Source organism: Balaenoptera borealis (genome assembly GCF_965194805.1).
Source record: "Balaenoptera borealis genome assembly, chromosome: X".
Classification (NCBI taxonomy): Eukaryota; Metazoa; Chordata; class Mammalia; order Artiodactyla; family Balaenopteridae; genus Balaenoptera; species Balaenoptera borealis.
The window spans coordinates 18,642,576-18,670,575 of record NC_138881.1 but is presented as its reverse complement, the minus strand read 5'-3'; the positions used below and the strand labels follow the sequence as shown (position 1 = coordinate 18,670,575).

Genomic DNA, 28,000 nt, shown 5'->3' with positions numbered 1-28,000 from the left:
GCTGGCAAGGATGTGGTAACCCTTACACACTGTTGGTGGAAATATAAATTAGTCCAACCACTATGGAAAACAATATGGAGGTTCCTCAAAGAGTTAAAAATACATCTAAGGTATGATCCATCAATTCCACTTCTGGGTATATACCCAAAGGAAATGAAAATATTTCAATGAGATATATGCATATCTCTGTTTATCACAGCATTATTCACAATAGCCAAGATTACGGAAACAACCCAAATGATCACCAACAGATGAATGGATAAAAACAATGTGGTACATGTACATAAACAATGGAATATTACTCAGCTATGAGAAAGGAAGATATCCTCCCATTTGCAACAACATGGATAGACCTTGAGCACATGATGCTAAGCGAGATAAATCAGAGAAATACAAGTACAGTATGATATCACTTATATATGGAATCTAAAAAAGTCAAATCTATTAAAAAACAGAGAGTAAAATGGTAGTTACCAGGGGATGGGAGGGATATGAGTGACGGTATTTAAGGGTACAAACTTGTAACAAGTAGTAAATAAGCCACAGAGATCTAATGCACAGTATAAAGAATACAATCAATAAAATTGTACTATAATGATATGTGATAAATATTGCTCCAATGGCAATCATATTACAATAAATAAATATATGAAAGTAACTCGCTGTACACCTTAAATTTGTAAATTGTAACATGTCAAATTTATCAAATAAAAAAATTAAAAAAACTTGTTAGCTTTCTTTCTGCCCGTGGACGCTGCCGAGTAAACATCATTAAAGTCTCCCCAGCTCCACTGTTGTCACGTCTAAATCAGAGTCTCCCAAAGAGCCCGAACAGCTGTGGAAGCTCTTCATTGGCGGTTTGAGCTTTGAAACAACCGATGAGAGTCTGGGGAGCAATTCTGAGCAGTGGGGAACGCTCATAGACAGTGTGGTAATGAGGGATCCAAACAAGCGCTCCAGAGGCTTTGGGTTTGTCATGTATGCCACTGTGGAGGAGGCGGATGCAGCCATGAAGGCAAGGCCATACAAGGCGGATGGAAGAGTTGTGGAGCCAAAGAGGGCCGTCTCAAGAGAAGATTCTCAAAGACCTGGTGCCCACTTAACTGTGAAGAAGATTTTTGTTGGTGGCATTAAAGAAGACACTGAAGAACATCACCTAAGATATTATTTTGAATAGTATGGGGAAAAAATTGACTGGCTGAGGCAGTGGCAAAAAGAGAGGCTTTGCTTTTGTACCATTTGATGGCCATGACTCCGCAGACAGGATTGTCATTCAGAAATACCACACTGTGAAGTAAGGAAAGCCCTATCTAAGCAAGCGATGGCTAGTGCTTCATCCAGCCAAAGAGATCAAAGTGGTTCTGGAAACTTTGGTGGTGGTCACGGAGGTGGTTTTGGTGGGAATGACAACTTTGGTCGTGGAGGAAATGTCAGTGGTCGAGGTGGCTTTGGTGGCAGCCATAGTGGTGGCTATGGTGGCAGTGGGGATGGCTATAATGGGTTTGGTAATGACGGAAGCAATTTTGGAGGTGGTGGAAGCTACAATGATTTTGGCAATTACAACAATCAATGTTCAAATTTTGGATCCATGAAAGGAGGAAACTTTGGAGGCAGAAGGTCTGGCCCCTATGGGGGCTGAGGCCAATACTTTGCCAAACCACGAAACCAAGGTGGCTATGGCAGTTCCAACAGCAGCAGTAGCTATGGCAGTGGCAGAAGGTTTTAATTACTGCCAGGAAACAAAGCTTAGCAGGAGAGGAGAGCCAGAGAAGTGACAGGGAAGCTACAGGTTACAACAGATTTGGGAACTCAACCAAGCACGGAGGTGGCGGGGAGTTGCTACAAAGACATGTTTTAGACCAGCGGTCCCCAACCTTTTTGGCACCAGGGACTGGTTTCATGGAAGACAGTTTTTCCATGGACCGGGGAGGGGGAATGGTTCAGGTGGTAATGCGAGCGATGGGGAGCGATGTGGAGTGGCAGATGAAGCTTCGCTCGCTCGCTCGCCACTCACCTCCTGCTGTGCGGCCCGGTTCCTAACAGGCCGCGGACCACTAGTGGTCCGCGGTTCAGGGGTTGGGGACCCCGGTTTTAGACAATACTCCTGTGTTTGGGCAAAAAAACCCCGAGGACTATATTTGTGACTAACTGTATAATAGGTTTAGTTTCTATTCTGTGGAAAGTGTAAAGCATTCCAACAAAGGGTTTTAATATAGATTTTTTTTTTGTACCCACACTGTTGATTGCTAAATGTAATAGTCTGAATAAATGTGACACTGAATAAATGTGTCTTTAAAAACAAACAAAAACAAAACCAAACTTGTTAAACTGAAATAAAACCAAAAAGCCAAAAAACACCTTTTGCCATTCTAATCCTAGCAGGCAGACAGGCCAGTGATCGTATTTCCTCCAAGCCTGCTTCTTTCTCTACTATCCTCTTTCTTGGCAAACAATAACCAGTCATGCAGCCTGAAAGTCATCCTCGACTTTCTTCTCCTTCCAGCCTCACATTCAATTAATGACTGAGGTCTGAGAACTCCACTGCAAAAGATCCCTTGAATCCAGCCCCTTCATTCTCCTTACCACTAATTTAGTTTAGATCTTTATAACTTCTAACGTGAATTATTCCAAATGCTCTCTTAAATGGTCTCCCCATCTTTGGTGAAACCCTACTCCAGTCCATTTTGCACAGACTTGTTATCTACAGATAAAATCAAAACTTCTTAGAATGGCCCTTCATAACTCAGACCCTACCTATATCTCCCATCTTATCTCCTACACCATACACCTTCCACCATATACCACTTAGATACAGGTCAAAGTTACTTTATAGTTCCTTGAGGAATTATTGGTCTTTTTTAAGGGAGTAGAGCATACTGTGCACAGGCTCTGAGGTCAGTGGTGGGTGAGTGATGGACCCACCACTTACTAGCTGTGACCACAGGCAAGTGACTTAACAGCTCTGTGCCTTGGTTTTCTCATCTGTGAATCAGGGATAACAACAATACTTACCTCTAGATTGCTGCAGGAATAAAATAAAATAGGCACAAAAACCTCACATGGGAAGCACTGCATATTAACTAGGTTTTTTGTTTTTTAAATAAACTTATTTATTTTATTTATATTTATTTTTGGCTGCATTGGGTCTTCGCTGCTGCGTGCGGGCATTCTCTAGTTGCGGCGAGCGGGGGCTACTCTTCGTGGCGGTGCGTGGTCTTCTCATTGCGGTGGCTTCTCTTGTTGCGGAGCACAGGCTCTAGGCGCATGGGCTTCAGTAGTTGCGGCACGCAGGCTCAGTAGTTGTGGTGCACGAGCTTAGTTGCTCCGTGGCATGTGGGATCTTTCCGGACCAGGGCTCGAACCTGTGTCCCCTGCACTGGCAGGCGGATTCTTAACCACTGTGCCACCAGGGAAGCCCCTAACTAGGTTTTATTATTAGTACTATTATTCCCTCTGCCTTTCCATGTTATATGGTTCCCTCTGTTTCTGGCATGCTCAACTGCCATCTTCCTTTCCCAGGCTATGTGGACTCTCCTTACCCTTCCCTTCTCCTCTACTCTCTTCCCAGTGCCAGGCACACCTCAGCAGGGCTTGTCTTCGTTCCTGCGGCACCTTGTACTCTGTCCAACTGTAGAAAATCATAGCAGCTCTCCCTCTAGACTAAAAGTTCTGTAAGTGCTAGGATTGGATTTTGTTCCCTGTATAAGCAGGACTAAGCACAAGGCCAGTAGGCAGACTACACTCAGTAAATGTTTGCTGAAGAAATAAATCATCTCGTCTGAGGCCTCACCCCCCTGAATCCTTTTAACCTCTAAGAAAGAGCTATTACCATAGGAGAGATTCTTTATTTTTTGCTACGAATGACTTGTAATCTTCCCATAGTGACCCAGCTAGTAGAGGCCACAAAGAGATGAGTTAAAAAAAATATCTGTCAATCTTGAATAGACATTTTTCCAAAGAAGACATACAGATAGCTAACACATGAAAAGATGCTCAACACTGCTAATTATTAGAGAAATGTAAATCAAAACCACAATGAAGTATTACCTCACACCTGTCAGAATGGCTATCATCAAAAAGTCTACAAATAACAAATGTTGGCGAGGATGTGGAGAAAAGGGAACTCTTGTACACTGTTGGTGGGAATGTAAATTAGTGCAGCCGCCATGGAAAACAGTATGGAGGCTCCTTAAAAAGCTAAAAATAGGACTACCATATGATCCAGCAATCCCACCCCTGGGTATATATATGAAAAAAACAATAACACTAATTCGAAAAGATACACGCACTCTAATGTTCATAGCAGCACTATTTACAATAGCCAAGACGTGGAAACAACCCAAGTGCCCATCAGACGAATGGATTAAGAAGATGTACTTATATATATACACTGGAATATTACTCAGACACATAAAAGAATGAAATACTGCCATCTGCAGCAATGTGGTTGGACGTACAGAATATTATGCTTAGTGAAATAAGACAGAGATAGACAAATACTGTATAATATCACTTATATGTGGAACCTAAAAAATAATACAAATGAATGTATATGCAAAACAGAAACAGACTCACAGATATAGAAAACAAACCTGTGGTTACCAAAGGGGAAAAGGAAGAAGGGAGGGACAAATTAGGGGTATTAACAGATACAAACTACTATATAGTTTGTATATTTGGGATGAAGTGAGAGAGTAGCATTGACATATATACACTACCAAATGTAAAATGGATGGCTAGTGGGAAGCAGCTGCATAGCACAGGGAGATCAGCTCAATGCTTTGTGACCACCTAGAGGGGTGGGATAGGGAGGACGGGAGGGAGGCTCAAGAGGGAGGGGATATATGTATACTTACAGCTGATTCACTTTGTTGTACAACAGAAACTAACACAACATTGTAAAGCAATTATACTCCAATAAAGATATAAAAATAAAATAAAATAAAGTAAAATAGATAAGTAACACGGATATACTGTATAGCACAGGGAATTACACCCATTATCTTGTAATAACCTACAATGGAATTTAATCTGCAAAAATACTGACTCACTATGCTGTATACCTGAAACTAACATAATACTGTAAATCAACTATACTTCAATTTTAAAAAAAGTCACTAACTCATATAGTCTATTTCATTAATAAGAACACGATTAAAAACATAACATCCATGACTCATGGAAATGGAAACTATTAACGTAAAAAATTTAAAATTGAAGTTAGTCAGTGGTAAAGCACCCTTTCAAACTCTGGAAACATGAATTGATAAGGTATTGGTCTACACATGTGCTTTAAAGTGGGAATTATTTTAAGTAGCTTACAGTCAAAGGAGTACAACTCAGCACATTATTCTTCATATCAAGAAATCACAGTGATCATTCAAAACGTCTTTTACCTTTAATTGAAAGGATATTATTGCTTAAGAATCTGAAAGCCATGAAGAAGAAAGGGGAACATTTTGCATAGGATTAAGATGCAATTTATTTCTACATTACAGAGATCTTAAATCAGTATGCTTATTCCTTGACAGTAACAATTATTCAACACCTCAAGAAGACAACATGAATTACCAAGTTAGGTATAAAACAAGCTACAAGTATATATTTTACAACACAGGGAATAGAGCCGATATTTTATAATAACTATAAATGGAGTATAACTTTGAAAAATTGCGAATCACTATATGGTACACCCACAACTTATATAATATGGTACAGCAACTATACTTCAATTAAAAAAAAAACCTTGCACTGAAAAAAAAAAAGACAACATGAATTAAATCGAATACTTGCGTAATTGTTGACAGTCTTAGTGGTGGTCCATTTGTTCTATTATTACTACCACTACTCCACATTGCAACAATTCTTTGCTATACTCTTACTAATGATTTTGTTTAAGCAAGTAATTTGAGAAATTGTGAGACTTTCCATTTATTTCATATTTATATTATAGATAGGAATTATGGTATCCAGAAGAAATTTCTTATATCTATGTTTCAATAAAGCTACTTAAAGCAATAAGAAGGCACTTACCACAACTTGTAGCACCTGTTCGTTGTGAAGTGAGGAAGAGGAAGAGGACGAAGAGGAGGAGGAAGAAGAGGAAGAGGAGGAAGAGGAGGAGGAGGAAGAAGAGGAGGAAGAGGAGGAAGAATAAGAAGAGGGAGAGTCAGCCATCATTTGGCCTAAAGTCTGCATCAGCGTTTTCCCCAGAAGAAAAAAAGAGCTGAACATGGCAATTACACCAAACACCATTCCAAAATTGAACCTGTCAAGAGGAAAAAAATTACATAAATGTACAATTCCTCACAATTCATGGACTAAAAAATTCATTAACCAGCCACCTTTCATAGCTTCAAAACAATATCTAAAAATTTCAATAACTTCTTTTTCCGACTTGAAGTTCAGATACTTGACTGAAGCATGGGCACTAGTCTCTTTAAGCAGTTATAATTTACAATTCTCTCATAACTGAAGAGGCTGAATGTTGTTCCCAATAAAAAGTTTGTTTCCTCTCATATTTTTTTGCTCATTTACATAGCATTGTTTTGATCTTGTTCTCATGTAGTTATGAAAGCTCTTTTGACATTATAGACGTCCATTCTTTTTCATCTACCAATTCTTTTGTTTGCATTTTATTTTACTTGAATTTTGTAATGAGCTTAAATATTAACATGGTGAAACTTAAGTTTCTTTCTTCTACTCTTTTAATAATTAGAAATCACTCCTCTATAGTTGGGGATAATCTATTACATTTTCTAACTTTCTGATAAGTTGTGTTTTTCAAGGCACTTGTCCATTTCATCTAAATAGTCAAATTTATAGGTATATAACTGTTCACAATAGTTTCATTTTTCAAAATGAGTCTCACTCCATTCTCTCATTGACAAGGGCTTGGGTTCAATCCCTGGTTGGGGAACTAAAATCCCAGAAGCCGCATGGTGTGGCCAATAAATAAATAAATAAATAAATAAAAGTAAAATAAAACAAGTCTCAGAATCTATAGTAATGTTTCTCCTTTCAATTCTGATTTTTAGTTATTTTGTTTGCTTTTTTTCTTGATCAGTCATGGTAGGAGTTTATTAATTTTATTAATCTTTTCAAAGTACCAACTTTTGGCTTTGCTGATTTTCTCTACTGTATACTTTCTATTTCACTGATTTCTGCTCTTATCTTTATTGTTTCTATTTTGTTTGCTTTGATTTGCTGTTGCATTTTCTGCTTTTTGATGACCTGATTGTTTATATTTAGCTCTACTCTAGTTGGAGCTAAATTTTTAACAAAAAGGAATTTCGACAAAGGCCCCCTACTGCCATACTAGAAATTCTGTCAAGTACAGAAACTGTCAGTCTCTAGGGTGTCCCAGAGATCATTGTAAACACTATAAACACTATAAACCATGATTTTAAAAATATTTTAAATTAAAGGGATATGCCTGGCATAGCCAGAGGGCTCCAGGACCCTGCTGCTGTAACCTGGCTGGCCATTTTCCTGATTGGTTTGTGTGTATGCCTTACTGGATGATAAGTATTTTAAATATCCTTGCCCTGGATGGGTATCACAGAAGAATTATAGAGGAAAGCCTGGAGACTTTTGGGAGCCCTATGACTCCCAGGACCCTTGTTTCTATCTGTCATGATGGGGGAGAGAATTCTCCAGGATTATTTTCCTGGTGGAAAATGCTCCATATGCCTTTTGTCTTTCTATTGGTGTATAACTTACACAAAGTGCCTAAGTCTGAAGCATACAGCTCATTGAATTTTTACATATGTGTACCGATGTATCCACCACTCAGATCAAGACATAGAACCTTGATTTTGAATGTATGCAAAAGCACAATGATGCAATCCCATGAATTTATATAAAGCCAGAAAGTTTTTACATTGTCAACATTTTAAAACTCAATAAATTGAAAATGATGGAAACAGTTCACTTAACAAGTATTTCTCATGATCACAATGACTAATTTAAACCAAAAAGAGAAAATAAAGAATACCACTGGTAAAGCATCCTTGCTTTCCGCCGTCCCCAACTGTAAAAGGCACGATTGAAAACAGCAGTCTGCCATCTTATGTGAAAAGGGGAGATGCTCAATCCGTTGTTTTCCAGCCAGTCTTCATAAGAATGTTTAAAATACACAGATGACTAAGAGAGAAAGAACAGTTCCACATCACTGAATTTTGAAGAATAATTTATAAGGTTTAAGAAAATAAAAGTGTTTTCTACAGGAACGCAAGATACTGGCTAATCAAATGTTTATAATTTTAAAACTTTATGTTTATTCTTCAGGATATTAAAGTAAGAGTCTTGGACTAGCTGATCTGCTGAAGTCAGGGTCTGGCAAACTATGGCCCACGGGCAAAAAAGTTTGCTGACCTTTGCTTAGAACAGCGTTGTCCAATAGACATACAATGTGAGCTACAAGTGCAAGCCACATATGTAATTTTTAATTTTCTAGTAGCCGAATTTTAAAAGGCAAACAGAAACAGAGGTTAATTTAAATGTATTTTTAACTCAAAATATCAAGATATTATCATTCAAAATATAATTAATATATTGAAACACCTCACATTCTATTTATTTACTTACTTACGCATTAAGTCTTTGAAATTCAGTGTCAGCTTTACACTTATAGCACATCTCTATTCGGACTAGCCCCATTTCAAATGCTAGATGGCCACATGTAGTTAGTGGCTACCATACTGGACAGCACAGGTCTAGAAGCCTTGTTACCAGAGAAAGAGGTCTTTTGTTGTAATTAAAAAAGATCCCCAGCCAATCCAACAGAGGGGACAGGTTAGTTGGAATTGGTGCTTTCTATCCTCTTCTGAGCAACAACCCTAAGAAATTAGGCTGAATTTGACCATGAAAAAGTACAAAACTTATCTAAAGCCACCTTCGTCTCAGTAACTTCTTACATTCTTCACTGTTGGGGAGACAGCTGCTTATACGCAGCCTAACAAAGAGTTTTATCTTTAGGGAAGTTCGAAGTCCTTGAGTAATGTAAGATTTTGGATAACATAAGGCTGTTTTACATGCACTGCCACTGACCTCTTACCTCTTACAGTAAGTATGGTTAAGTATTTTGTCATATAGATGCCCATCCATTTGAGAAACTTATCTAGAAGGATATTTCAGCCCTATCACAGTCATAAAATGACCTGAGTCTGAATACAGGTATCTGTTTGCCTTTGGATCCACAATGCTCTCTGCTCTCAATCTTCAGGTGAAGTTATTAAACCTGCTTGTCTTCTAGGACTTGGAAAAGGAGAGTGACACACCCCTCCAGGTGTCTACTGAGGAAATCCTAGACAAACCAAGGGTGGAACAGCAGACCAAGTTAGAAGCAGAGAAGCTGAAGGTGCAGGCTCCTAAAACCTGAGGTCTCTCCATTCCCCAAGCAGATACTCTGAATGAGAGTTCGGTCTTTCGCTCAAGGAATAGTGCTCTCTTAGCGAGTTAGGAACTGTTACTGAAATTAAAGTGACATCCTGATCACCTCACACACTGGACCAGAGACTACAGAGGTTTGAAAAATTCTTTTTATTTTGGATTTTTGTCACACATGCAACATGAAGAAATCATGCGGCTTTGTTTTTTCCAAACAACAAAATCACTGTTTAAACAAGCAGTGGCCTGTACTGCTCATGACATGCTAAGCACTGTGCCAAGTATGTGCAGAGAAAGCACCTGGGGATCTTATGAGGATGCAGATTCGGATTCTGTGGGTCAGGAATGAGGCCTGAGATTCTACATTTCTGACAGGCTCCCAGATAATGCCAAGTGCTGCTGGTCCTTGAATCTCAGGTTGAGTAGCACGGCTCTATGTGGATGAATTAATGAAATCCTCCCTATAATCTCAGGAGAGCTTTACAATTATTATGCCTATTTTAAAGATGAAGTAATGGAGGAACAGAGAGTAATCTGCCCAAGCTCTCAATGGATAGGAAGTGGCAGAGCGCAGCCCTTGCTCTAAGGATTCAACTGTATAATCTCCTCACTTTGCAAGTTTGAATGCAACAAAGCAACAAAAGTATCATTTTGCTGTTAAGCCTAAACCACACAATACTAAACTACAGTATTCTATTTAAAACAGTATTCATAACATGAAGGTTTTACTAGTCATAATTGGAATTTTCATTAAATATTTGAGAATTGACATGATTTTATTCCACGCATACAATACTCCCACCCCCAATATGCAATTCCGAAAGGCTGCCTGAAGCATGTGGTCAGACAACTGTCCATAATATCTGCTACCCAAATAAAAATGGGCCGTGCACCCAGGGTGTGTGTGGGGCGGGGGTGGGAGTATTAAGGGGGGGTTAGTGTGAAGAAACGGCGTCTAAGATACAAATGAGAATTCGAGTAGTCAGAAACTAGTTATCTGAAGCCTTGCTACTTTGAAGTATGGTCTGTAGATTGGCAGCATTGGTAGCACTTGGGAACTGGTTAGAAATGCAGAATCTTAGGCCCCCGCCCCAGACCTGCTGAATCAGAATGTGCATTTTAACCGGAACCCCAGATGGTCATAAGCACTTTAAAGTTTGAGACCACTGATGTAAATCACAACTTGATTTAGATTCATTCCAATACCAGTCTCTGGAGGGTCGTGGCCTTAAAGACAATGAGGGCAAACAGTGTCTTTCCCAGGAGGATATTTTATTTCCTTCCAGGTGCAATGCCGCGGGGTTTGGCAGGGCCCCGGCCCTCCCGAACCCACTACCGGCGCCTCCCGGGCAGGACCCGAAGGCTGCGGGGCCTGCAGAGCCCCGCAATGAGACTGCGGCAGCTGCGCAGGCCGCCACACCCCTCCCGCGGCCAGCCGTGCTTTATTTACTCCATGGGACCGGGCGCCACGCGGAAGGCCGCACGTGGGTTCCGGTCGCACGGCTTTCAGCCCGGGAGGCACAAGGCAGGGGAAGAGAAAAGGCCTAGGGCCTTGCGCCCCGGCCCTGGCACCGCGGGCTTGGGCCTTAGGCCCGAGGCCCTCACCTTCAACACCAAGTCGGTCAGGTAGACGGCAGTCCAGCCGCCCACCACCACCACCACCAGCGATACCGGAATCATGGCAGCGGCGGGGGCTGCGGAGGGAAGGCGAGCGCCGGCGTCCTCCCTGCGAGCCGCAACCAGCCGGCCGCGCGGCGCCTACAGCCCCAGCATCTGCGCAGGAACCCAGCTGCCACCGGCTCCTTTTTCGTGGTGGCGTCGTTTCCTTCCGGATCCTTCTGGTGGGTCGCACGAACGGCAGTGTGCGCACCGGAAAAGGGCGTGGGGGCTTATTTTCGCGGGGCACTCGGGCGCCGCTGTCTGGGTATCAACTAGACTGCGGCTGCCAACCCTCTAGCGATTTCTTAGGCTTTGGCCCTCCCTGCTGTCTGCTCTCCATTCTCCGGTTCTGGTCTGGGGTTTGCGGTTCCTTTTAATCTAGTGGGGGTTTGGGTAATCCCAAATAATAATCGTCTCCGCCGCTCAGACTCTGTCATAGGTATCCAGATTTAAGTTAATTATGTTTATTCGTTCTTTTAATTGAAGCGTAATTTACATATAGCGAAAACACAATACGGATCTCAACTATTTCGATGAGTTTTGATAACTGTATATCTGTGTACCCTAATAAAAATAGAGAACATTTCCATCTCAGAAATTTTCTTCGCTCGCTTCCCGGTTAATCCTCTCCTCGCCCTCCCATCACCCCTTTTCTAATTTTTAAATCTTTGTGTAAATAGAATCATACAATAAGTACTCTTTTGTGTCCGGCTTATTTCGTTCAACATGATTTTTTTGAGCTTTAGGTTCTTTTCTCAACCTCTTCCATTATAAAATTTGAGATTGGTGCTACATTAAAAAAAAAGTTCTGAACATCTGTACATATTTTTTTGTTGACGTGTACCTGATTATATTGACCTGGAGCAGTGGTTCTCAACCTTGGCTGTAACATTAGGATCACCAGGGGGCTTTAAAAATTCCTGATGCCCGTTCTGTAGCTTAGACCACTTGAATCAGAATTTCAGAATGAGATCCAAGCATCAGTATTTTTTAAACTCAGGTCATTCCATTGTGCAGCCAAGACTGAGAACCACGGAAGGAAAACTAGTATTTATGGAGTTTTGTTTGTTTGTTTGTTGTTTCTTTGTTTTTTGCATTCTCTTAAGGCCCAAGTCTTTAAAAGTTGTTTTTACTTTTCTGGAAAATCATCATTAGCAATAGTAATACTAATACTGAAATATTGAGAACATAATACTAGCTTAAGAACAAGTATCCCAAATAAAAATGCACCCTCAGCCTTCTCCAAAGTAAAAATATAGTGTCATACTAGGAACCTGTATGACAGATACTGTTACTCATTTGCCTCACTCTCCCATACTTTTCCTAAAGTTTTAATAATTTAGCACCATATCTCCCTAGCTTCAAGAAACCTTATGACTCAGTTTTACAGCTTCTTGCCTATATGTGTGTATATGTGTTGTTTTAAAATGTTTCCATTTATTTTGGACAAAGCTAGGTATAATTATAAAAGTTTATATTCAAGCACCCTGTGACTCCACAGTTTTCCATGTACAGGTATCCCGAAAGTCTTAGTGCAGTTTTAATACTTTCAGAAGTATAAATGCCGAAAACTTGCAAAAAGCATCACTTGAAAATTTATTTAAATTTCTTTTACACTATTTAATTTGGTGAATTTTGAGTAATTTTAAATTTCAAATTTTTTAGTCCCCCTAACTGAGGATGGCAAACGTTGACTGAAACAAAAAATTGAATTACATTTATTATTCAAAAATTCCCGAGACCAAAGAAGCATGAAATAAATTTAAATAATTTTATTTTTCAAGTGATGTTTTGTGTAAGTTCATAGAGTTTGTACTTCTGAAGTTATTAGAGCTTAAAACTACACTAAGACTATTGGTACACTATTGTATTTGAACTGACCTTTGTTTGCTCTTGTATAATGACTGTAGTTTTTAACACTGTTCTTTCCTAGGATGAGAAAATTTACTTAAGAATTAAAATGTCTTCTCTTTTGTTAGCCTGAAGCCTTGTCTGGACCACTTGCTGGGACAAAAACCAGTTACTGTGTGGCTGATTACCCAAAATATGTAGGAAATGAATTGATTGTGTTTTTCTGTTCCCAACCTAAAATTTTACTTGTTCAACTGACTTGGTGTTCTCATCAGGGACCCAGCAGTCAAAACAAAACACTGAATAGAATCCTGCTGGTTTCTGGAATTTATCAGTAGTGGAAGCCAGCTGGTGGCAGCAGAAGAGACAAGACAGAGGATGCAAGGTGGCAGCAAAAAACACCTGTATTCCATAAGATCAAGGTATTCTTCCTCAGAAGAAATGTGACCTAATTTACAAATAGTTTCAGGTTTCTGTCAAGTAACTATCTTGAAGGACGCACAGCCAGGCTTTTATTCATATCATTTTTATTTAGTATATATATATATATATATATATATATATTTTAATTTTTATTTATTTATTTATTTATTTATGGCTGTGTTGGGTCTTCGTTTCTGTGCGAGGGCTTTCTCTAGTTGCGGCAAGTGGGGGCCGCTCTTCATCGCGGTGCGCGGGCCTCTCACTATCGCGGCCTCTCCTGTTGCGGAGCACAGGCTCCAGACGCGCAGGCTCAGTAATTGTGGCTCACGGGCCCAGCTGCTCCGCAGCATGTGGGATCTTCCCAGACCAGGGCTCGAACCCGTGTCCCCTGCACTGGCAGGCTGATTCCCAACCACTGCGCCACCAGGGAAGCCTATTTAGTATATTTTTTTTAGAGGGGCACCAAAAATACATCTTGGCTGAATGCAAAACAGCTACTACATGTTAGGGACTTCCCTGGCTGTCCAGTGGTTAAGACTCCGTGCTTCCACTGCAGGGGGCACGGGTTCAATCCCTGGTTAGGGAACTAAGATCCCACATGCCACATGGCGTGGCTGAAAACAAACAAACAAAAACCAGCTACATGTTAAAAATCAGTATTTGGCTGAAGCAGAATATCACTATTATACAATAAACTTCTGAGATACCAGAATCAACATGAAATATAAAAATTAGATAATATTAATTTTAAAATATTATAGTTTTGTTGTTAAAATGTAAGTATTCAGATTTTTAGAGTTTGACATCCCCTTCAGGAGTGTTTATTTCTCATCAATGTAAGCTGATAGTTTGCTTCTGGGGTCATTATACTCTATGTTTATGACACTAACTTACACCAGTCAGGATAAGCTAGGTTATGCTTAGGAAACAAGCCCTAAAATCCCACTGGCTTAAAATGACAAAGATTTATTTTTTGTTTGTGCTGCATATCCAACAGGGGTTGGTAGAATGATGGAGACTCCATTTTATCATGCCCAGTTCTCAAAGCGAGGCTCAGGATTTAATGCAGCAGAGAAAGAGAGGACTAGAGTGTTTACCACTGGCTGTGAAATGCTATGGCCCAGACATGCACACGTTCCTTCCACTCCAGCTTCATGAGCCAAAACTAGTCAAATAGCTGTTCCTAACTTAAAGGGCAGAACGAGTGTAATCCTCTGTATACCTAGAAGTAGAGAAGAATATACCTGGAAGTAAACAGTAGTGCCATCCACCACATAAATAGATGCTCTCTTTCATCTATGGAGGGCAGTGTAACAGAAAATGTTTGGTTAGTGCTGCCATTATGGGATACTGCTAGTATTGATGCCGCCACAAAATTATTAAGCTTTCCTTTCTCTTTAATAGGAACTAACTAAGATAAAGGCTCATGTCTGTTTTTTTTTTTTTGGCTGCGCTGCGCAGCATGTGGGATCTTAGTTCCCCAACCAGGGATCGAACCCGCACCCTCTGCAGTGGAAATGCTGAGTCTTAACCACTGGATGGCCGGGGAAGTCCCTCATCTCTATTTTATATCCTCAGCTTGCTGTGGTTGCTGATGATGGTGCAGTTTGGTTGAAGCAGCCCCACAGACGCAAGCTTCTAGTCCCAGGTGAAGAAAATATTTTTTGAATCTTTTCTGAAAGTATTATCCGCGCTTATATTTTTTACTCCAAATATATATATATATACACACATACACACACACACAATATTTGCCTGCAATTGCTGCTTTACACAGTCAACGTGAATAAAATTTGTCCTTAAACCTTGGTTCTAAAACTGTGGCAAAGGAGCAGTACAATTGGCTTTCAAGAAACCAGTCATCTGGGTTTTTCCATTTATATTTCAGTTTCATTTCATGTACACCAGTCTCAGCATCTTCCTGGAGGAGAATGATGAGAGAATCTTTTCAGCCACTGTCATGTAAGAAATACTTGTACTGTGAAATCATCAGTTTGATTACTTCTTCCTCAGGTTCCAGAAAGCAAAGTATTTTTCTCTGCAAGCAGTTTTAATAAGTTAAGATATATTGTTTTCATCTAAAAAGCATGTTTAGTTTTGCTCTAGATGGCTTTTAAACACGTAGTAGCTGCTATTCCATCTTGTTTAAACATCTTGTTAAATATATGACAAGGCGATTCAAAAACCTTTGGATGGCCACCGGGGCCAGGAGGCGACCGGAGTATGTCAGCCCCGTTTGAGGAGCGCAGTGGGGTGGTTCCATGCAGAACACCGTGGGGCCAGTGGTACCAGATCTTGGAGGAGGTGTTCATTGAAGTTCAGGTGCCGCCAGGCACTCGCGCCCAGGATATCCAGTGCGGCCCGCAGAGCCGGCATGTGGCGCTGGCTGTGGGTGGCCACGAGATCCTCAAGGGCAAACTCTTTGATTCTACAATAGCTGATGAGGGAACGTGGACTGTGGAGGGTAGAAAAATGGTCCGTATTGTTCTTATAAAGAGAGATGCAGCAAATTGTTGGACTTCTATTCTGGAATCTGAGTATGCAGCTGATCCTTGGGTGCAAGACCAAATGCAGAGAAAACTTCCAGAAAGAAAATCCTGGTTTTGACTTCAGCGGAGCGGAAATCTCAGGAAACTACACTAAAGGTGGACCAGATTTCTCAAATCTTGAGAAATATCTGTGAACTTGCTGCATTTTGTGGATCCTAGCAAATGTTGCCAGCTTAATCAAAGGAACAGATTATGTGGTGGAAGAAAAATGTGGATGCCTACAGTTAACAAATTGCAAAATATATTTAAATATGGTTCTGAAAATTGCATTCAAATATGATTTACATAGGAAACAAATACTGTAGGAACTATTCTACTGATATACGGTAGCTTATTTTTTGGACTTGTTTTTGCTCAGCATGAACTTTCATATGCTGCGGTTTACTAATATCATATTTAACCTGTATTTTTAATACAAAAAACTTTAGGGTATAGATCATGTGAAATGACAGGGTGCCTTCAGGGAAAATTAAGTTTTTCTTTCAATAAGTGTGATGCAGGAATAATGTTCAATAAACTCTTCTAAATAGGAAAAAAAAAACAAAAACCTTTGTACATCATGTATTCTTGTCTTTGGCTGAAGTATGAGGCAGTGGCCCACTATCTTTCTGCTTATAGACAGTTATAATTGCTTTCGGATTACAGTACTGAAGGTTATATGAACAAAACACTGTATGCTTATGATTCCTAAATCACTCTTACCCTTTACCATGTTTGTTCTATTATCCAGAACAATTGACACATTTTGAAACTGATTTTCCATCCTATAAGTAGTTCTTCAGTCAGAATGCATTATGTTGATAGCTGTGTGAGGGAGGCCTCAACAATCTCTCAACAATTGAACAGAATCAGAGTTGAATTCATTATTAATCTACAATACTGTTAGATTTAAATATGACTTATAGTCGTTTTTGCATATCCAAGTGTCTGATGTCCAAGATATAGTGGCACATTTAATACTATTGCCTTTTTGTTCATAGCAGAATACAATTCAGGAAGTTTTTCAATACCATATTTTCTAGAAGGAACTTAACAACTAGGATTTATAGCTTCAGCAAATATGAAAAATCCATCATCTTCAACTACTGAAAATAGTTCATAGTCTGTAGCAGGAATTGTCAAATTATGGCCTGGGGATCAAATCCAGCCCTCTGCCTGTTTTGTAAATAAAGTTTTATTGGAAAACAGCCATGCTCCTTTGTTTGCATTACCTTTGGCAGCTTTGCATCACAACAACAGAGCTGAGTAGTTGTGACAGAGACCTAATGGCCCACAAAGCCTAAAATATTAACTATCTGGTCCTTAAAGGAAAAAGCATGCTGGTTTGTGGTCTGTAGTGATATTGTCAATAAGATTTTTCTTTAACTTTAGCTTCCCTAGACATAGAACTATAAGGAATTCTCTACCTTTTTTTTTTTTTGGCCGCACCGCACAGCCCTGACCAGGGATCGAACCCGCGCCCCCTGCACTGGAGGCACTGAGTCTTAACCACTGCACTGCCAGGGAAGTCCCAGGAATTCTCTTCTTAAAGCCTTCTCATAAAGTCTATTATTTTGGACTTCCAAAGGCAAAGTTGAGGGGAAACTAAATCCCAAATCCCAAGGCATAAACTAAACATAAGTGCATCCCTGTTATTTAACTCAGCAGGCTCTAAAATTAATCTCTTACTGCTTCTCTGAACATATTTTGATTTCCCTCTTATTTGCAGATAATAGTTCTATAGGGCATATAATTCTAGACTGAAAGTTGTTTTCATTCAGCATTTTGAGAATGTGACTTATTTTCTGGCTTCCATTGCTGCTGTTGAGAAGTCTATTGTTAGTCCAACTGTCACTTCTTTTAGGCAATCTGTCTTCTTTCTAGCTTCTTTCTACTGTTCTGAGTTTGACTTTGGTGTGTCTAGGTGTAGATTTCTTTTGTCTAACTTGCTTGGAATTTGTCATTATATGAATCAGGGTCCAGGCAGGAGAACAAAAGCCCTGCTAGGTACTTCAAAACAGAGAGGATTTGATAAGGGAATCGGCTACACATGTATTGGGAGATTGAAAGAGGAACAAAGGTCAGGTAGCCTGGAGATTAGAAAGCAGAAAGTATTAATAGCTAGCACATCCCTAGGGTTCAAGGCACCAAAAGGAGGAGGTTATGTTACCAGAACCTAGGAGGGTGGAGCAGGTGGCCACCATCTCAGGAATAGCTATGCTACTGGGGATGGATGGGTGGCTGTTGCTAAGGGCTTGGGACCAGAAGGAGTAAAAGGAAGAGAAAAAAAAAAGAGAGAGAGAAAGAGGAACTCCTGCTGTTACCCTCCTCCTACCTTTTGATCACATACCAGCGCTTCTTATTGGTGGAACCCGGGAGGAAGCCAGCTGCTAAAGGAGCCTGGAAAAGCATTGTGGACACCCAACCCCAGTGCTGCCTTGCAGGGAATAGAAGCCTGGGTGTGGAGCTGAAAGACCAGCACAGTTTAGGTTCCTGAATTTTAAGATTTGTCATCTTCATCAAACTTGGCAAATTCTCAGTTATCTTCTCTTTGAATGTTCTCTCTCCCTTGTTCATCTCATTTTGAAAGTCTGATTGGATGTAACAGCTTCTCTATCCTCCATGTCTATTTTCCTTTAATATTTTCCATGTCTTTACCTTGCTGCATTCTGGGTAATTTTCTTTCTTTCTTTTTTTTTTTTTTGGCTGTGCCACGCAGCATGTGGGATCCTAGTTCCCAGCCAGGGATAGAAACTGCATGCATTGGAAGTGTGGAGTCTTAACCGCTGGACCGCCAGGGAAGTCCTGGTAATTCCTTGAAATCTATCTTTCAGTTCATTATTTCTTACTTCATTCAGTTGTGTCTAATCTGCTGTTTTGACCAGTCTATTGATTTTCTAATTTCAATTATTTTATTTTTCATTTCTAGAAATTATATTTGTTTTTGTTTCAAATCTGATTTATTATTTTTTGCTTTCTCTTGTTCCTTAGCCATATTTTTAATTGTACAGATTAAACATGCTTATTATATACTGTGTATCTGATAATTGCAGTATCTGTAGCATTGGCAGATCTGATTCTTTGTTTCTGCTAATTGTCATTCATGGTGACTTGCATTTTTTTCTTTTTTATTGCAAACTCATGTTTGTTGGAACTCTATCTAGTGGAAGTACTTAATACCTGAGCTTGAGGTAAGTTTCTCCAGAGATAATTGGCATTTACTTTTCCAAGTACCTAAGGACCTCACTAACCTGGGGTCACTTAAATCTAAATCCTTAATGTAGGCTTCTTTTAGGTCACAATTTTAGGTTTCAGATTAGAAGTTGATGTCCAGTTGTAGTAGGCTGCTTCTGAAATGGCTTCCAATGGTCACTGCCTCTTGGTAATCACGCCTTGTGTAATCCCCTCCCTTTGTGTGTGGGCTGGACCTAGTGACATGCTTCTAACAAACTGAATATGGCAAAAATGATGGAATGTCACTTCCATGATTAGGTTATAAAAGACTGTGACTTCTGTCTTCCTTTCTCTCTCTCTCTGGCTCTCCTCACTTTCTCACTCTGATGAAGCAAATTATTATGCTGTGAGCTGCTCTGATGAAAGGCCCACGTGGCAAGGAACTGAGGGTGGCCTCCGGCCAACAGACAGCAAGGAACTGAGGCCCCCAGACCAACAGCCTCAAGAAACTAAATCCTATGCAAAACCACAAGAGTGAGCTTTGAAGCAGATCCTTCCCTGGTTGAGCCTTGAGATGACTGCTGCCCTAGCCGACAACTTGACTGCTACTTTGTGAGAGACCCTGAGCCAGAGGATACAGCTAAGCCACAACCAAATTCCTGCCCCACAGAAATAGTGAGATGATAACTGTTGTCATTTCAAGCCACTAAGTTTTAGGCTAATTTGTTATTCAGTGGTAGATAACCAAAACGTCAATCATGAGTGGTAATAGTTCCATTCTAGTCTGTCGGTTGAGCTAAATCTGTTACTATTTTCCATTATGACTATCTCCTTAAGGAGATACTGGAACAAGCCAGAAAATACCCAAAGGGATACTGTTAGGGGGATAAGAGGTCTGAAAAATATATCATATGAAGAACAGGTGAATGAATTGGGTGTGTTCTACCCCCAAAATTGATCTATGATAATTTTTCAAATTTTAAAAAAGGTGGTAGAAAAGAAGCCTGATCTGGGAGCAACAGGAATGACCAAGACGTATGGGCTTCAAACCTACTAGAGTCCAGTTTGTAATCAGAAAACTACATGGGAGACTTTTTTTCTCCTCTATAGCCAAGGCCAAGAGAGGCAAGTTTCGTTAAGGTCACATTCTGGGAGTGGTTGGTCTGTTCTAGTTCATTCACCGAGGGTCCAGTTTCCAAGTCTCTGAGCTTTATCTTCTACCCCTACTGAAGGCCCACTCATATAGCTAAGGTCAGCAGATGACAGCAGGGCAGACACCAGCTTTAGATCTCACCTCTCTGGATATATGTTTTTTCATCTTGCCTTTAAAAAAAAGAAAACAAAAACCTCTGAGGATTTCCCTTACTTTCCACTACCTCTACTACGCATTTATGAAATATTTACAATACTTTATCCAATGCTTTATGTATTTTTGTCCCAGGAAGGTTTTTTTCAGGACGGCTAATATGCTATATTGCTGGAAATGGAAGTCCCTATGGACCAGTTTTTTAAAAAAATGGTGGTAAAATATACATAACATAAAAAGATCCCGCATGCTGCAACTAAAGATCCCACATGCCACAACAAAGATCCCGCGTGCTGCAACTAAGACCCGGCACAGCCAAATAAATAAATATTATTAAAAAATAACCATTTTAACCATTTTAAAGTGTACAATTCAGTGGCATTAAGTACATTCACAATGGTATGTAACCATCACCACTGTCTATTTCCAGAAATTTTCCATCATCGGAAACAGAAACTCTGAACCCATTAAATAATAATTTCCTACTCCCCCCCGCCCCCAGCTCCTGGTTACCTCCTGTGGGCCTGTTCTAAAGGGATAAGTTACTACAGACCTTTGAGAATATATTTGCCAAACCCCAGATATTCTCAGATCCCAGGTTGAGAAAAAAATGGTCTAAGACTATAAATTTAACATTGGGAACTTACACCAGGGAAGTGCTATTGATTACCCCTGTACTCTGTGCCCATGACCAGTTCCTTTCAAAGTTGACATGTGCTGCCAATATTCATATTTTAGGAAACTGCAACTTGGCTTTTCTACTATTCTCCAGAAGCCATGCTAATTCCCAATTTTACTTTTACAGTCTCCAGCAAAACAAAAAAACAAACAAACACACACAAACACGCTGCATGGAATTCCTGGTATAGGCTAGTAGATATTGCTAAGAAGAGCAAGACCAAACTTTACTGCCTTTTAGGTGAGAAGCCAGTTGTTTGTACTGGTGCCCACTATCATTCAAAAGAAGTAATTACTCAGTGGTATTTTTGCCCTAGGAAAGTTCAATTAACTTCATAACTGAGGGTGTGAGAGAGGAAAAGATACATCACTGGCTGAGCATTCTCTACTTCTCTCCCTGTAGCTATCTAGTAAAGAGAATTTTGTCTTTGCTGTCCTATTTGAGATTTTTTAGGATGCGGAATTGGGAGAACGAGATGGACTTAGAAAGAGATGGTCCTGAGAGATCGACAAGAGAAAAGGATTTAGTAAAAAGCCAAGTCAAACCTGGAGTTAAGGTTAAAAGAAGGGAGAGATAAAGGACAAACTAAGGGCTGGATGTCAGAGAGAGTTTGGGGATTTGGTCAGTCAGAGGGACTGTAGCAAGTATGTGTGTGAGGGAATCGGGGAGGAGAGGAAAGCTGACCCTAGGGCTGTTGCTGTCAGTTATGATCTGGATCCACTTTCATAATCTTTGTTGATTTCACATTTTTCTTTTATTTTGAGATGTTACTCATGTACAGTCATGTGCACAAATCTTAAGGATTGAGCTTGATGAATTTTTACATACGTCTACACCTGTGTAACCACCACCCAGATGAAGATACAGAACATACCAGCACCCCACAGCTCTTCCTCATCCCCTTCCCAGTCTACCACCCCAGAAGTAATCACTCTTCTGCTTTCTCTCACCATAGATTAGTTTTTGTCTGTTTACTTAACTTCATAAGAATGAAATCATATGGTAGGTACTCTTTTGTGTCTGCCTTCTTTCACTCAACATTACATCTGTAAAATTGATCAGTATTGTTGTAGGTAGCAAAGCAGGTTATTATTTTTTTACCATTGTGAAGTATTTCACAAATTATTTCTCTGGACTATACTTGATGAACATTTGGGTGTTTCTAGTGTCTGGCTATTACAAATAACAATGCTATGAACATTCTTGTATATATGTGATGGTGGACGTAATCACTCATTTGTGTTGGGTATATGTCCAGGTGTGGAATTACTGGATCCTAGAGTGGACATATCTCCATCTTTAGTATTTGCTGCCAAACAGTTTTTCAAAGCAGATGTACTAATGTACATTTCCACCAGCAATGCAAAAGAGTTCTAGCTGCTCCCTGTCCTTGTCTAGACTTGATATTTTTAAAATTAAAAAAAATTTTTCCCCAGACTTATTGTATATTATTGACATGCAAGGACTTGATATTTTCAGTCTGTTAATCTTAGTTACCTTTAACGTTCTTTGAGGGGCACAAGCAGACATCAGAAATCCTTTAAAATTATTTTTGCTGTTAAACTCTGCTTCAGTATAAAAGATTCTATGCATAGACTGGGTACATGAAGCCTTGGAAATTATCAGGGTCAGAGGCCTGAGGTTTTGGATTTGTGCAGATCCAGTTCAGCTGTTGCAGGAAGAACATATTTGAGAAGAATTCAAGAAGATCACTGTGTTCTTGAAGGTGAAACTTTATTCCATAAAGACAGAACACTCTCTCTTAGAAGATGGATCGTTCAGTAGAGACTGTCTGAAGTAGGCAAAGCTGTCAGAAGACTGGACGAATGCATCATTCTGTTAAGCCAGTTGTTAAACTTGAGGGTGCATCAAACTCCACTGGAGGGCTTGTTAAAACACAGCTCGCCAGTCCCACCCCCAGACTTTCTGAGTCAGCAGGTCTGGGACTTGGAGGGCAGAGAATCCGCATTTCTAACCAGTTTCCAGGTGATGTCTATACTCCTGATCCCAAGACCAACACTGTGCCATGAGGGCCACTGAGGTCCCTTACTGCAATGTCCCAGTGAGAAGCAGTGAAGGCAGTGAGACGTAATTGGATTTGGGATATATTTGGAGGGATCGAGCCTACAAAACTTGATGTTAAACACTGTGATCCTAGAATGTTCCTTAAGTAGGTTTCTTGCTTGTGTGTTTTTGCTTTTTAGTTTTTAAATTTAAGAGCCATGCAGTTTTGTTGTTAAGCATATAGGCTCTAGAGTTCAATGGCCTGGGTTCAAATTGCAACTCTGCTACCTATCAGTTGTGTGGTCTTGCAAATTCATTTCTCATTTGTAAAATGTGGATAATATGAGCAGGGGGTTCTTGCAGGGAATAAATGAGATACCATATATAAAACACATTGTATATGGAATATAGATTTCTGATTGCTTCAATTTGGGGCAAGAACACATTGCTTAGATATGATAATGAGGATTGTCAACAAAATAACTGAGAAGAAAATTCTGCATTTATTTTCTAATATTTTTTGATAACTAATAAAATTTACAGAAAGCTAATTTTTAAATTTAGATTTTTATTACTTTTACACAAAGCATAAATTGTGTCAAAATAATTCTGATAGGTGACTTGAAAAATTTAATTTGTACCTTCTGTACAAATTCTGTACAATATTCTGTACAATATTCACAGTGGACATTTTATCTATTCAGATTTAATGGGTTTTGGTAAGAACTGCAAATTAGATAGCAGTTGTACTTGGCACTTGAAAATTTTCATCTAATTAGTTATCTTATCAGTGACACAATTAAAAATTGCTGAATTATTATCCATTCAGCTAAAAAACTGCCAAAGGTCAAAATCTCTGATACTGGTTTTCAGCATATTGACAGGCCAAAGCAAATGATATAAAAGTTTTAAAATGTTCTCAGAGCCCAGCAAAATTTTGGCCAAGGAGTTTTCAAGCAGGAAACATGAGGTAAACATCTATTTTTTCTTACCCTTTTAGAAAATGGAATTGTCCACTATATAATGATACATAATTCCAACAGGGTCTTCTGCATCCAATTGGCTGTAAAAAGAACTAACCACCAAAAGGCAATCCTCTGTAGCAAAAGCATTTTATCTTTGTAGATGCCAATAAATGTTTCATTTCTTTTGAAAGATAGGCAAAGCATATTTTCCTGCAAAATATAAACAGTCCCCTCACACGATATGATTATCCAAGCTTGCGATTTTGTGTTCCAGTGGTTCTTAAGCCGGTACACACACCAGAATTGCTTGGTGTGGGGGTGTGTCTTCAAAGTACCCCTGACCCTGGCCCCTGGCCAGATGCAAGGCTGGGACTCTGAGGATGGAGTGTGGACACGCCCATGTTTACATGCTCCCTCAGCTTCAACAGCACCTGCATTTCGGCCATGTGGTAGTTTGGATAATCTGCAAGCCTTTCTGCTCCTTTTATCCTTTTTTATCCCTTTTATCCACCTAGAAGTGGCAGATAAAATAAGGCAAGCATCCTTTTAAATGCATAGTTAGGATAGTAAGGGAAAAACTGAAGGGCCAACATCAGAGCCAGACCTACAGTTGCCCATGGTGAGTGGCTGCTGACACTTCATTTTTCCTGGAAGAAGAAGAGAGTACGCCCATCTTCGTAACCAAGTACTCGTATCTTTGGGCTTGGGTTTTAACAGCTTTTGGGGTACAGAGAAAAAGCTCTGGGCACAGACAAGATGGGGAATTGGAACTAAAAACCTTGTACAGACTTGGGACCCTGATTACGCTACAGTGGAGTAGAAAGCAAAGCCATCCATCAGCTGAGGCAGAAAACAAAGAAGTTTGTCTGCCCTTGTCTGAGCTTTGAGTGGAGAAAAAAAAAACCACATATATGTATAAAAAAAGCCCCACACATGTAGAATCTCCATAGGAACTAATAATCACCACCTTTCCTCAGGTGGTTTTCTTTCTGTATTTACACTAGCTGTGTGGTCTGGCAGCTCCGAACTGAGAAATTAGTATATGAAATGGTCCCAGGCTGGGACACTTTCAGGGCTCCTGGCAAAAGCAAATGCAGGACTTCTGAGGGACACACACACAGCCATGCAGCTGTGGCTGCAGTGGGGTCAGGGGAGTAATTTAAGTAGAGCCCAGGCACTTCTGGGGTGCGGAGTGGCTGAGGGCAGGGTGCACTGCCTGACCTTGGGCGATCACCCCACTCCCTGCAGACCCTCATAGCTGATGGAGGCTGCCTTCTCCAAGTGGGTTCAAAGGTGTACCTCTAACCCAAGAATTTGTTTGGTGAGACGAGAGTTAACAGGTGACTGACTCTATTTCACCATCCTGTCCCCAGCACATAATATATTTAGTGCCTTCCTTGAGGATTTGCTTATAGGGAGTACTTTTTTTTGCTACTTCCCTTGAACTTTGGAGCTGACCCAGATTAGGGGCTGGCCTTCAGTCATTACCTGTAGATATTACCAGGCCAAGTAGCCAGTACCTCTATGGGAATGTGCGTTCATAGGCCAAAACAACCAGATATCTGAAGAAGATAGATACCTTAAAAGAAAAACGACAAACTGGAAACCACATACCAATTTTAGTAGCAACACTAACAAACCAAGGGATTTAAACAAATATGAAAGGACTTCCTTTTCTGGTTAGGGTGTTAAAAGTTGTAAGAGATAGCTGCTGTTGTCACTCTACCAGTTGACTCTGATGTAACCATCCATTGAAAATGGCTACTCTGGGGACTTCCCTGGTGGCACAGTGGTTAAGGATCCGCCTGCCAATGCAGGGGACACAGGTTCGATCCCTGGTCCAGGAAGATCCCACAGGCCGTGGAGCAACTAAGCCTGCGTGCCACAACTACTGAGCCTGCGCTCTAGAGCCCGCGAGCCACAACTAATGAAGTGCCCGCACTCTACGGCCCGTATGCTGCAACTACTGAAGCCCAGGCGCCTAGAGCCCGTGCTCCGCAACAAGAGAAGCCACCACAATGAGAAGCCCGCGCACCGCAATGAAGAGTAGCCCCCGCTCGCCGCAACTAGAGAGAAAGCCCGTGCACAGCAACAAAGACCCAACGCAGCGGGGTGGGGGGGAGAAAAGAAAACAGCTACTCTGTTCCAATAACCTGTAGAGCAGTAAGTGCCTGGGTTAGGCTGATTTTTGACGAGAAGAGTGATCTAGGGCTTCCCTGGTGGCACGGTGGTTGAGAATCTGCCTGCCAATGCAGGGGACACAGGTTCGAGCCCTGGTCTGGGAAGATCCCACATGCCGCGGAGCGGCTGGGCCCGTGAGCCACAACTACTGAGCCTGCGCTTCTGGAGCCTGTGCCCTGCAACAAGAGAGGCCGCGACAGTGAAAGGCCCGCGCACCGCGATGAAGAGTGGCCCCCACTCGCCACAACTAGAGAAAGCCCTCGCACAGAAACGAAGACCCAACACAGCCAAAAATAAATAAATAAAATTAAAAAAAAGAAGAGTGATCTATAGTGATATTGTTTACCTTGATTTTGACAAGAATCAAAGCTTATTGTGATAAGCTTAAAATGTACGCTTGTGCTTACATTTTATTCAGTGCCATGTAATTTTATCTTGAAACTGCTTAATTAGGGGTTAGTTGGGGGAGATGTAAAGGTGAATACACCACTGACAGAATGATTTCTTACTTTGTGGTTCATTGGAAGACCAAAGATTGTTCAAACAAATACTTGTGAAATTTTCCCTAATCCCTTGTCATGGAGGTGCACCCCCAATTAAAATCAGTGTGCCATTACTGTAGTACTACAACCAGCTTTATAAGAAGAGCCAGCCAAATTTTATTTATTTAGCACTACTTCACTTGCTGGTTTTTTTTGTTTTTCTTTTTTAACAAATTGTATTTGCCTATTCTACCCTGCTGTATTAAAACATTCCATGTGGGAAGGTCCCATGGCCTTGATGTAGTGAATTCCCTACAGAGGCTTCATGGAGACCCAAGTGTGAATCAGAAACAAGGGTGGCCAGCAATGGAGCCTAGAAAAAAACAGGGTGAGCTAGGTAGACATGGGCAGTGCTTTTCTACGCACTGTCCTGGGGAGACATTCTCTAAAACCTACTGAATGAAGTGCACTAAACTGACTAAGTCCTAGCTCTTTCTGGATAGCAGTGTTCAGGATGGGTAGCCCACAGTGCTTTAGGGCCAGCTGTAGCCTGTGTACTCGTTAGTACACCTTAGGTTCTGGGAGTCTCAATAAATACCCCCCAAAATGCCTGACACTTCAAACCATGAAATTAAGTCAGGTTAAGAAAAACCTGATTGTATTTTAACATTTAAACCCTCTTTCTTTGCTCTAATTCCATATACTTCAAGCCACCTTCTGTTAAATAGACATCCCATATAGCTTGTTTAAAGGAAAAAGTATACTGGTCAGACAGCCAAGAACAAAAAAAGTCCACACAATAGTCATATTTCTCAAAAAAAATTAATCATGAAGGATATTAGTACATAATATTTAGTCCCTTGTGGTTAGCATGAATCAGGATCTCTGAGAGAAAGCTCATAGACAGTAACAACTGAGGGCCAGACTTAGACCAGGGTGAATTCGTTAAGGTAAATGCCATTAAGGTAGTAGCCATCCTTCTAGCCCTTCTTAGCTGTGTACCTTCCTTCCCACGTCTACAGTGCATATGGCGAGTATGCTAATCCCCACTGATGGAGAACTTAAAACCAAAAAAGCAGGATGAGGACGCTTGCGCTTGCAGTGTGGTTTCCTACCCCAGCACTCTATCAAAACTCTGCCCTCAAAAGTCAATAGCAGCCTCCTGGTGGCCCAGTGCGATGTCTTCTCAGTTTTCCTCCTACACTCTCTTTGTTACTCAAAATTATTGACCATCATCTCGGATCCCCGGGGAATGCTATCTGAGGTAGTCCAGACCGGAGAGAGACAGAGGGTGAACCTGAGCCAAAGTTTGGGAAACTAAGCACAAAAATCAAATATTTATTAACCGTCTACTAATT

The 28,000-nt window shown here is 40.5% G+C and overlaps 1 protein-coding gene and 2 pseudogenes across 14 annotated transcripts in view; 2 read left to right on the top strand and 1 right to left on the bottom strand.

Annotated features, from left to right (window-relative positions):
• LOC309620905 (membrane-bound transcription factor site-2 protease) overlaps positions 1-11,226 on the bottom strand; it is a 56,973-nt gene extending 45,747 nt beyond the window's left edge. For 11 of the 12 annotated variants that reach the window (XR_014239723.1, XR_014239724.1, XR_014239725.1 and 8 more), the window contains exons 1-3: positions 10,996-11,226; positions 7,997-8,145; positions 6,034-6,268 (exon numbers count right to left, since the gene is read on the bottom strand). Coding sequence is in view for 4 of the 12 variants with exons in the window: in XM_082377748.1 (XP_082233874.1) it covers positions 6,034-6,268; positions 7,997-8,145; positions 10,996-11,070 (459 nt within the window). In the remaining 8 variants the exon portion in view is untranslated. The remainder of the gene's footprint in view (positions 1-6,033; positions 6,269-7,996; positions 8,146-10,995) is intronic. The other variant, XM_082377747.1, reaches the window with a different exon arrangement.
• Positions 11-5,770, top strand: LOC309620926 (heterogeneous nuclear ribonucleoprotein A1-like 2 pseudogene; annotated as a pseudogene). Its single transcript has 2 exons — positions 11-15; positions 734-5,770. The product of its transcript is annotated as a heterogeneous nuclear ribonucleoprotein A1-like 2 pseudogene (transcript).
• Positions 11,227-11,378: 152 nt separating the features above from the next.
• Positions 11,379-25,578, top strand: LOC309620908 (nudC domain-containing protein 2 pseudogene; annotated as a pseudogene). The gene is made up of 2 exons (XR_014249868.1): positions 11,379-14,971; positions 15,212-25,578. The product of XR_014249868.1 is annotated as a nudC domain-containing protein 2 pseudogene (transcript).
• Positions 25,579-28,000: the final 2,422 nt, after the last annotated feature.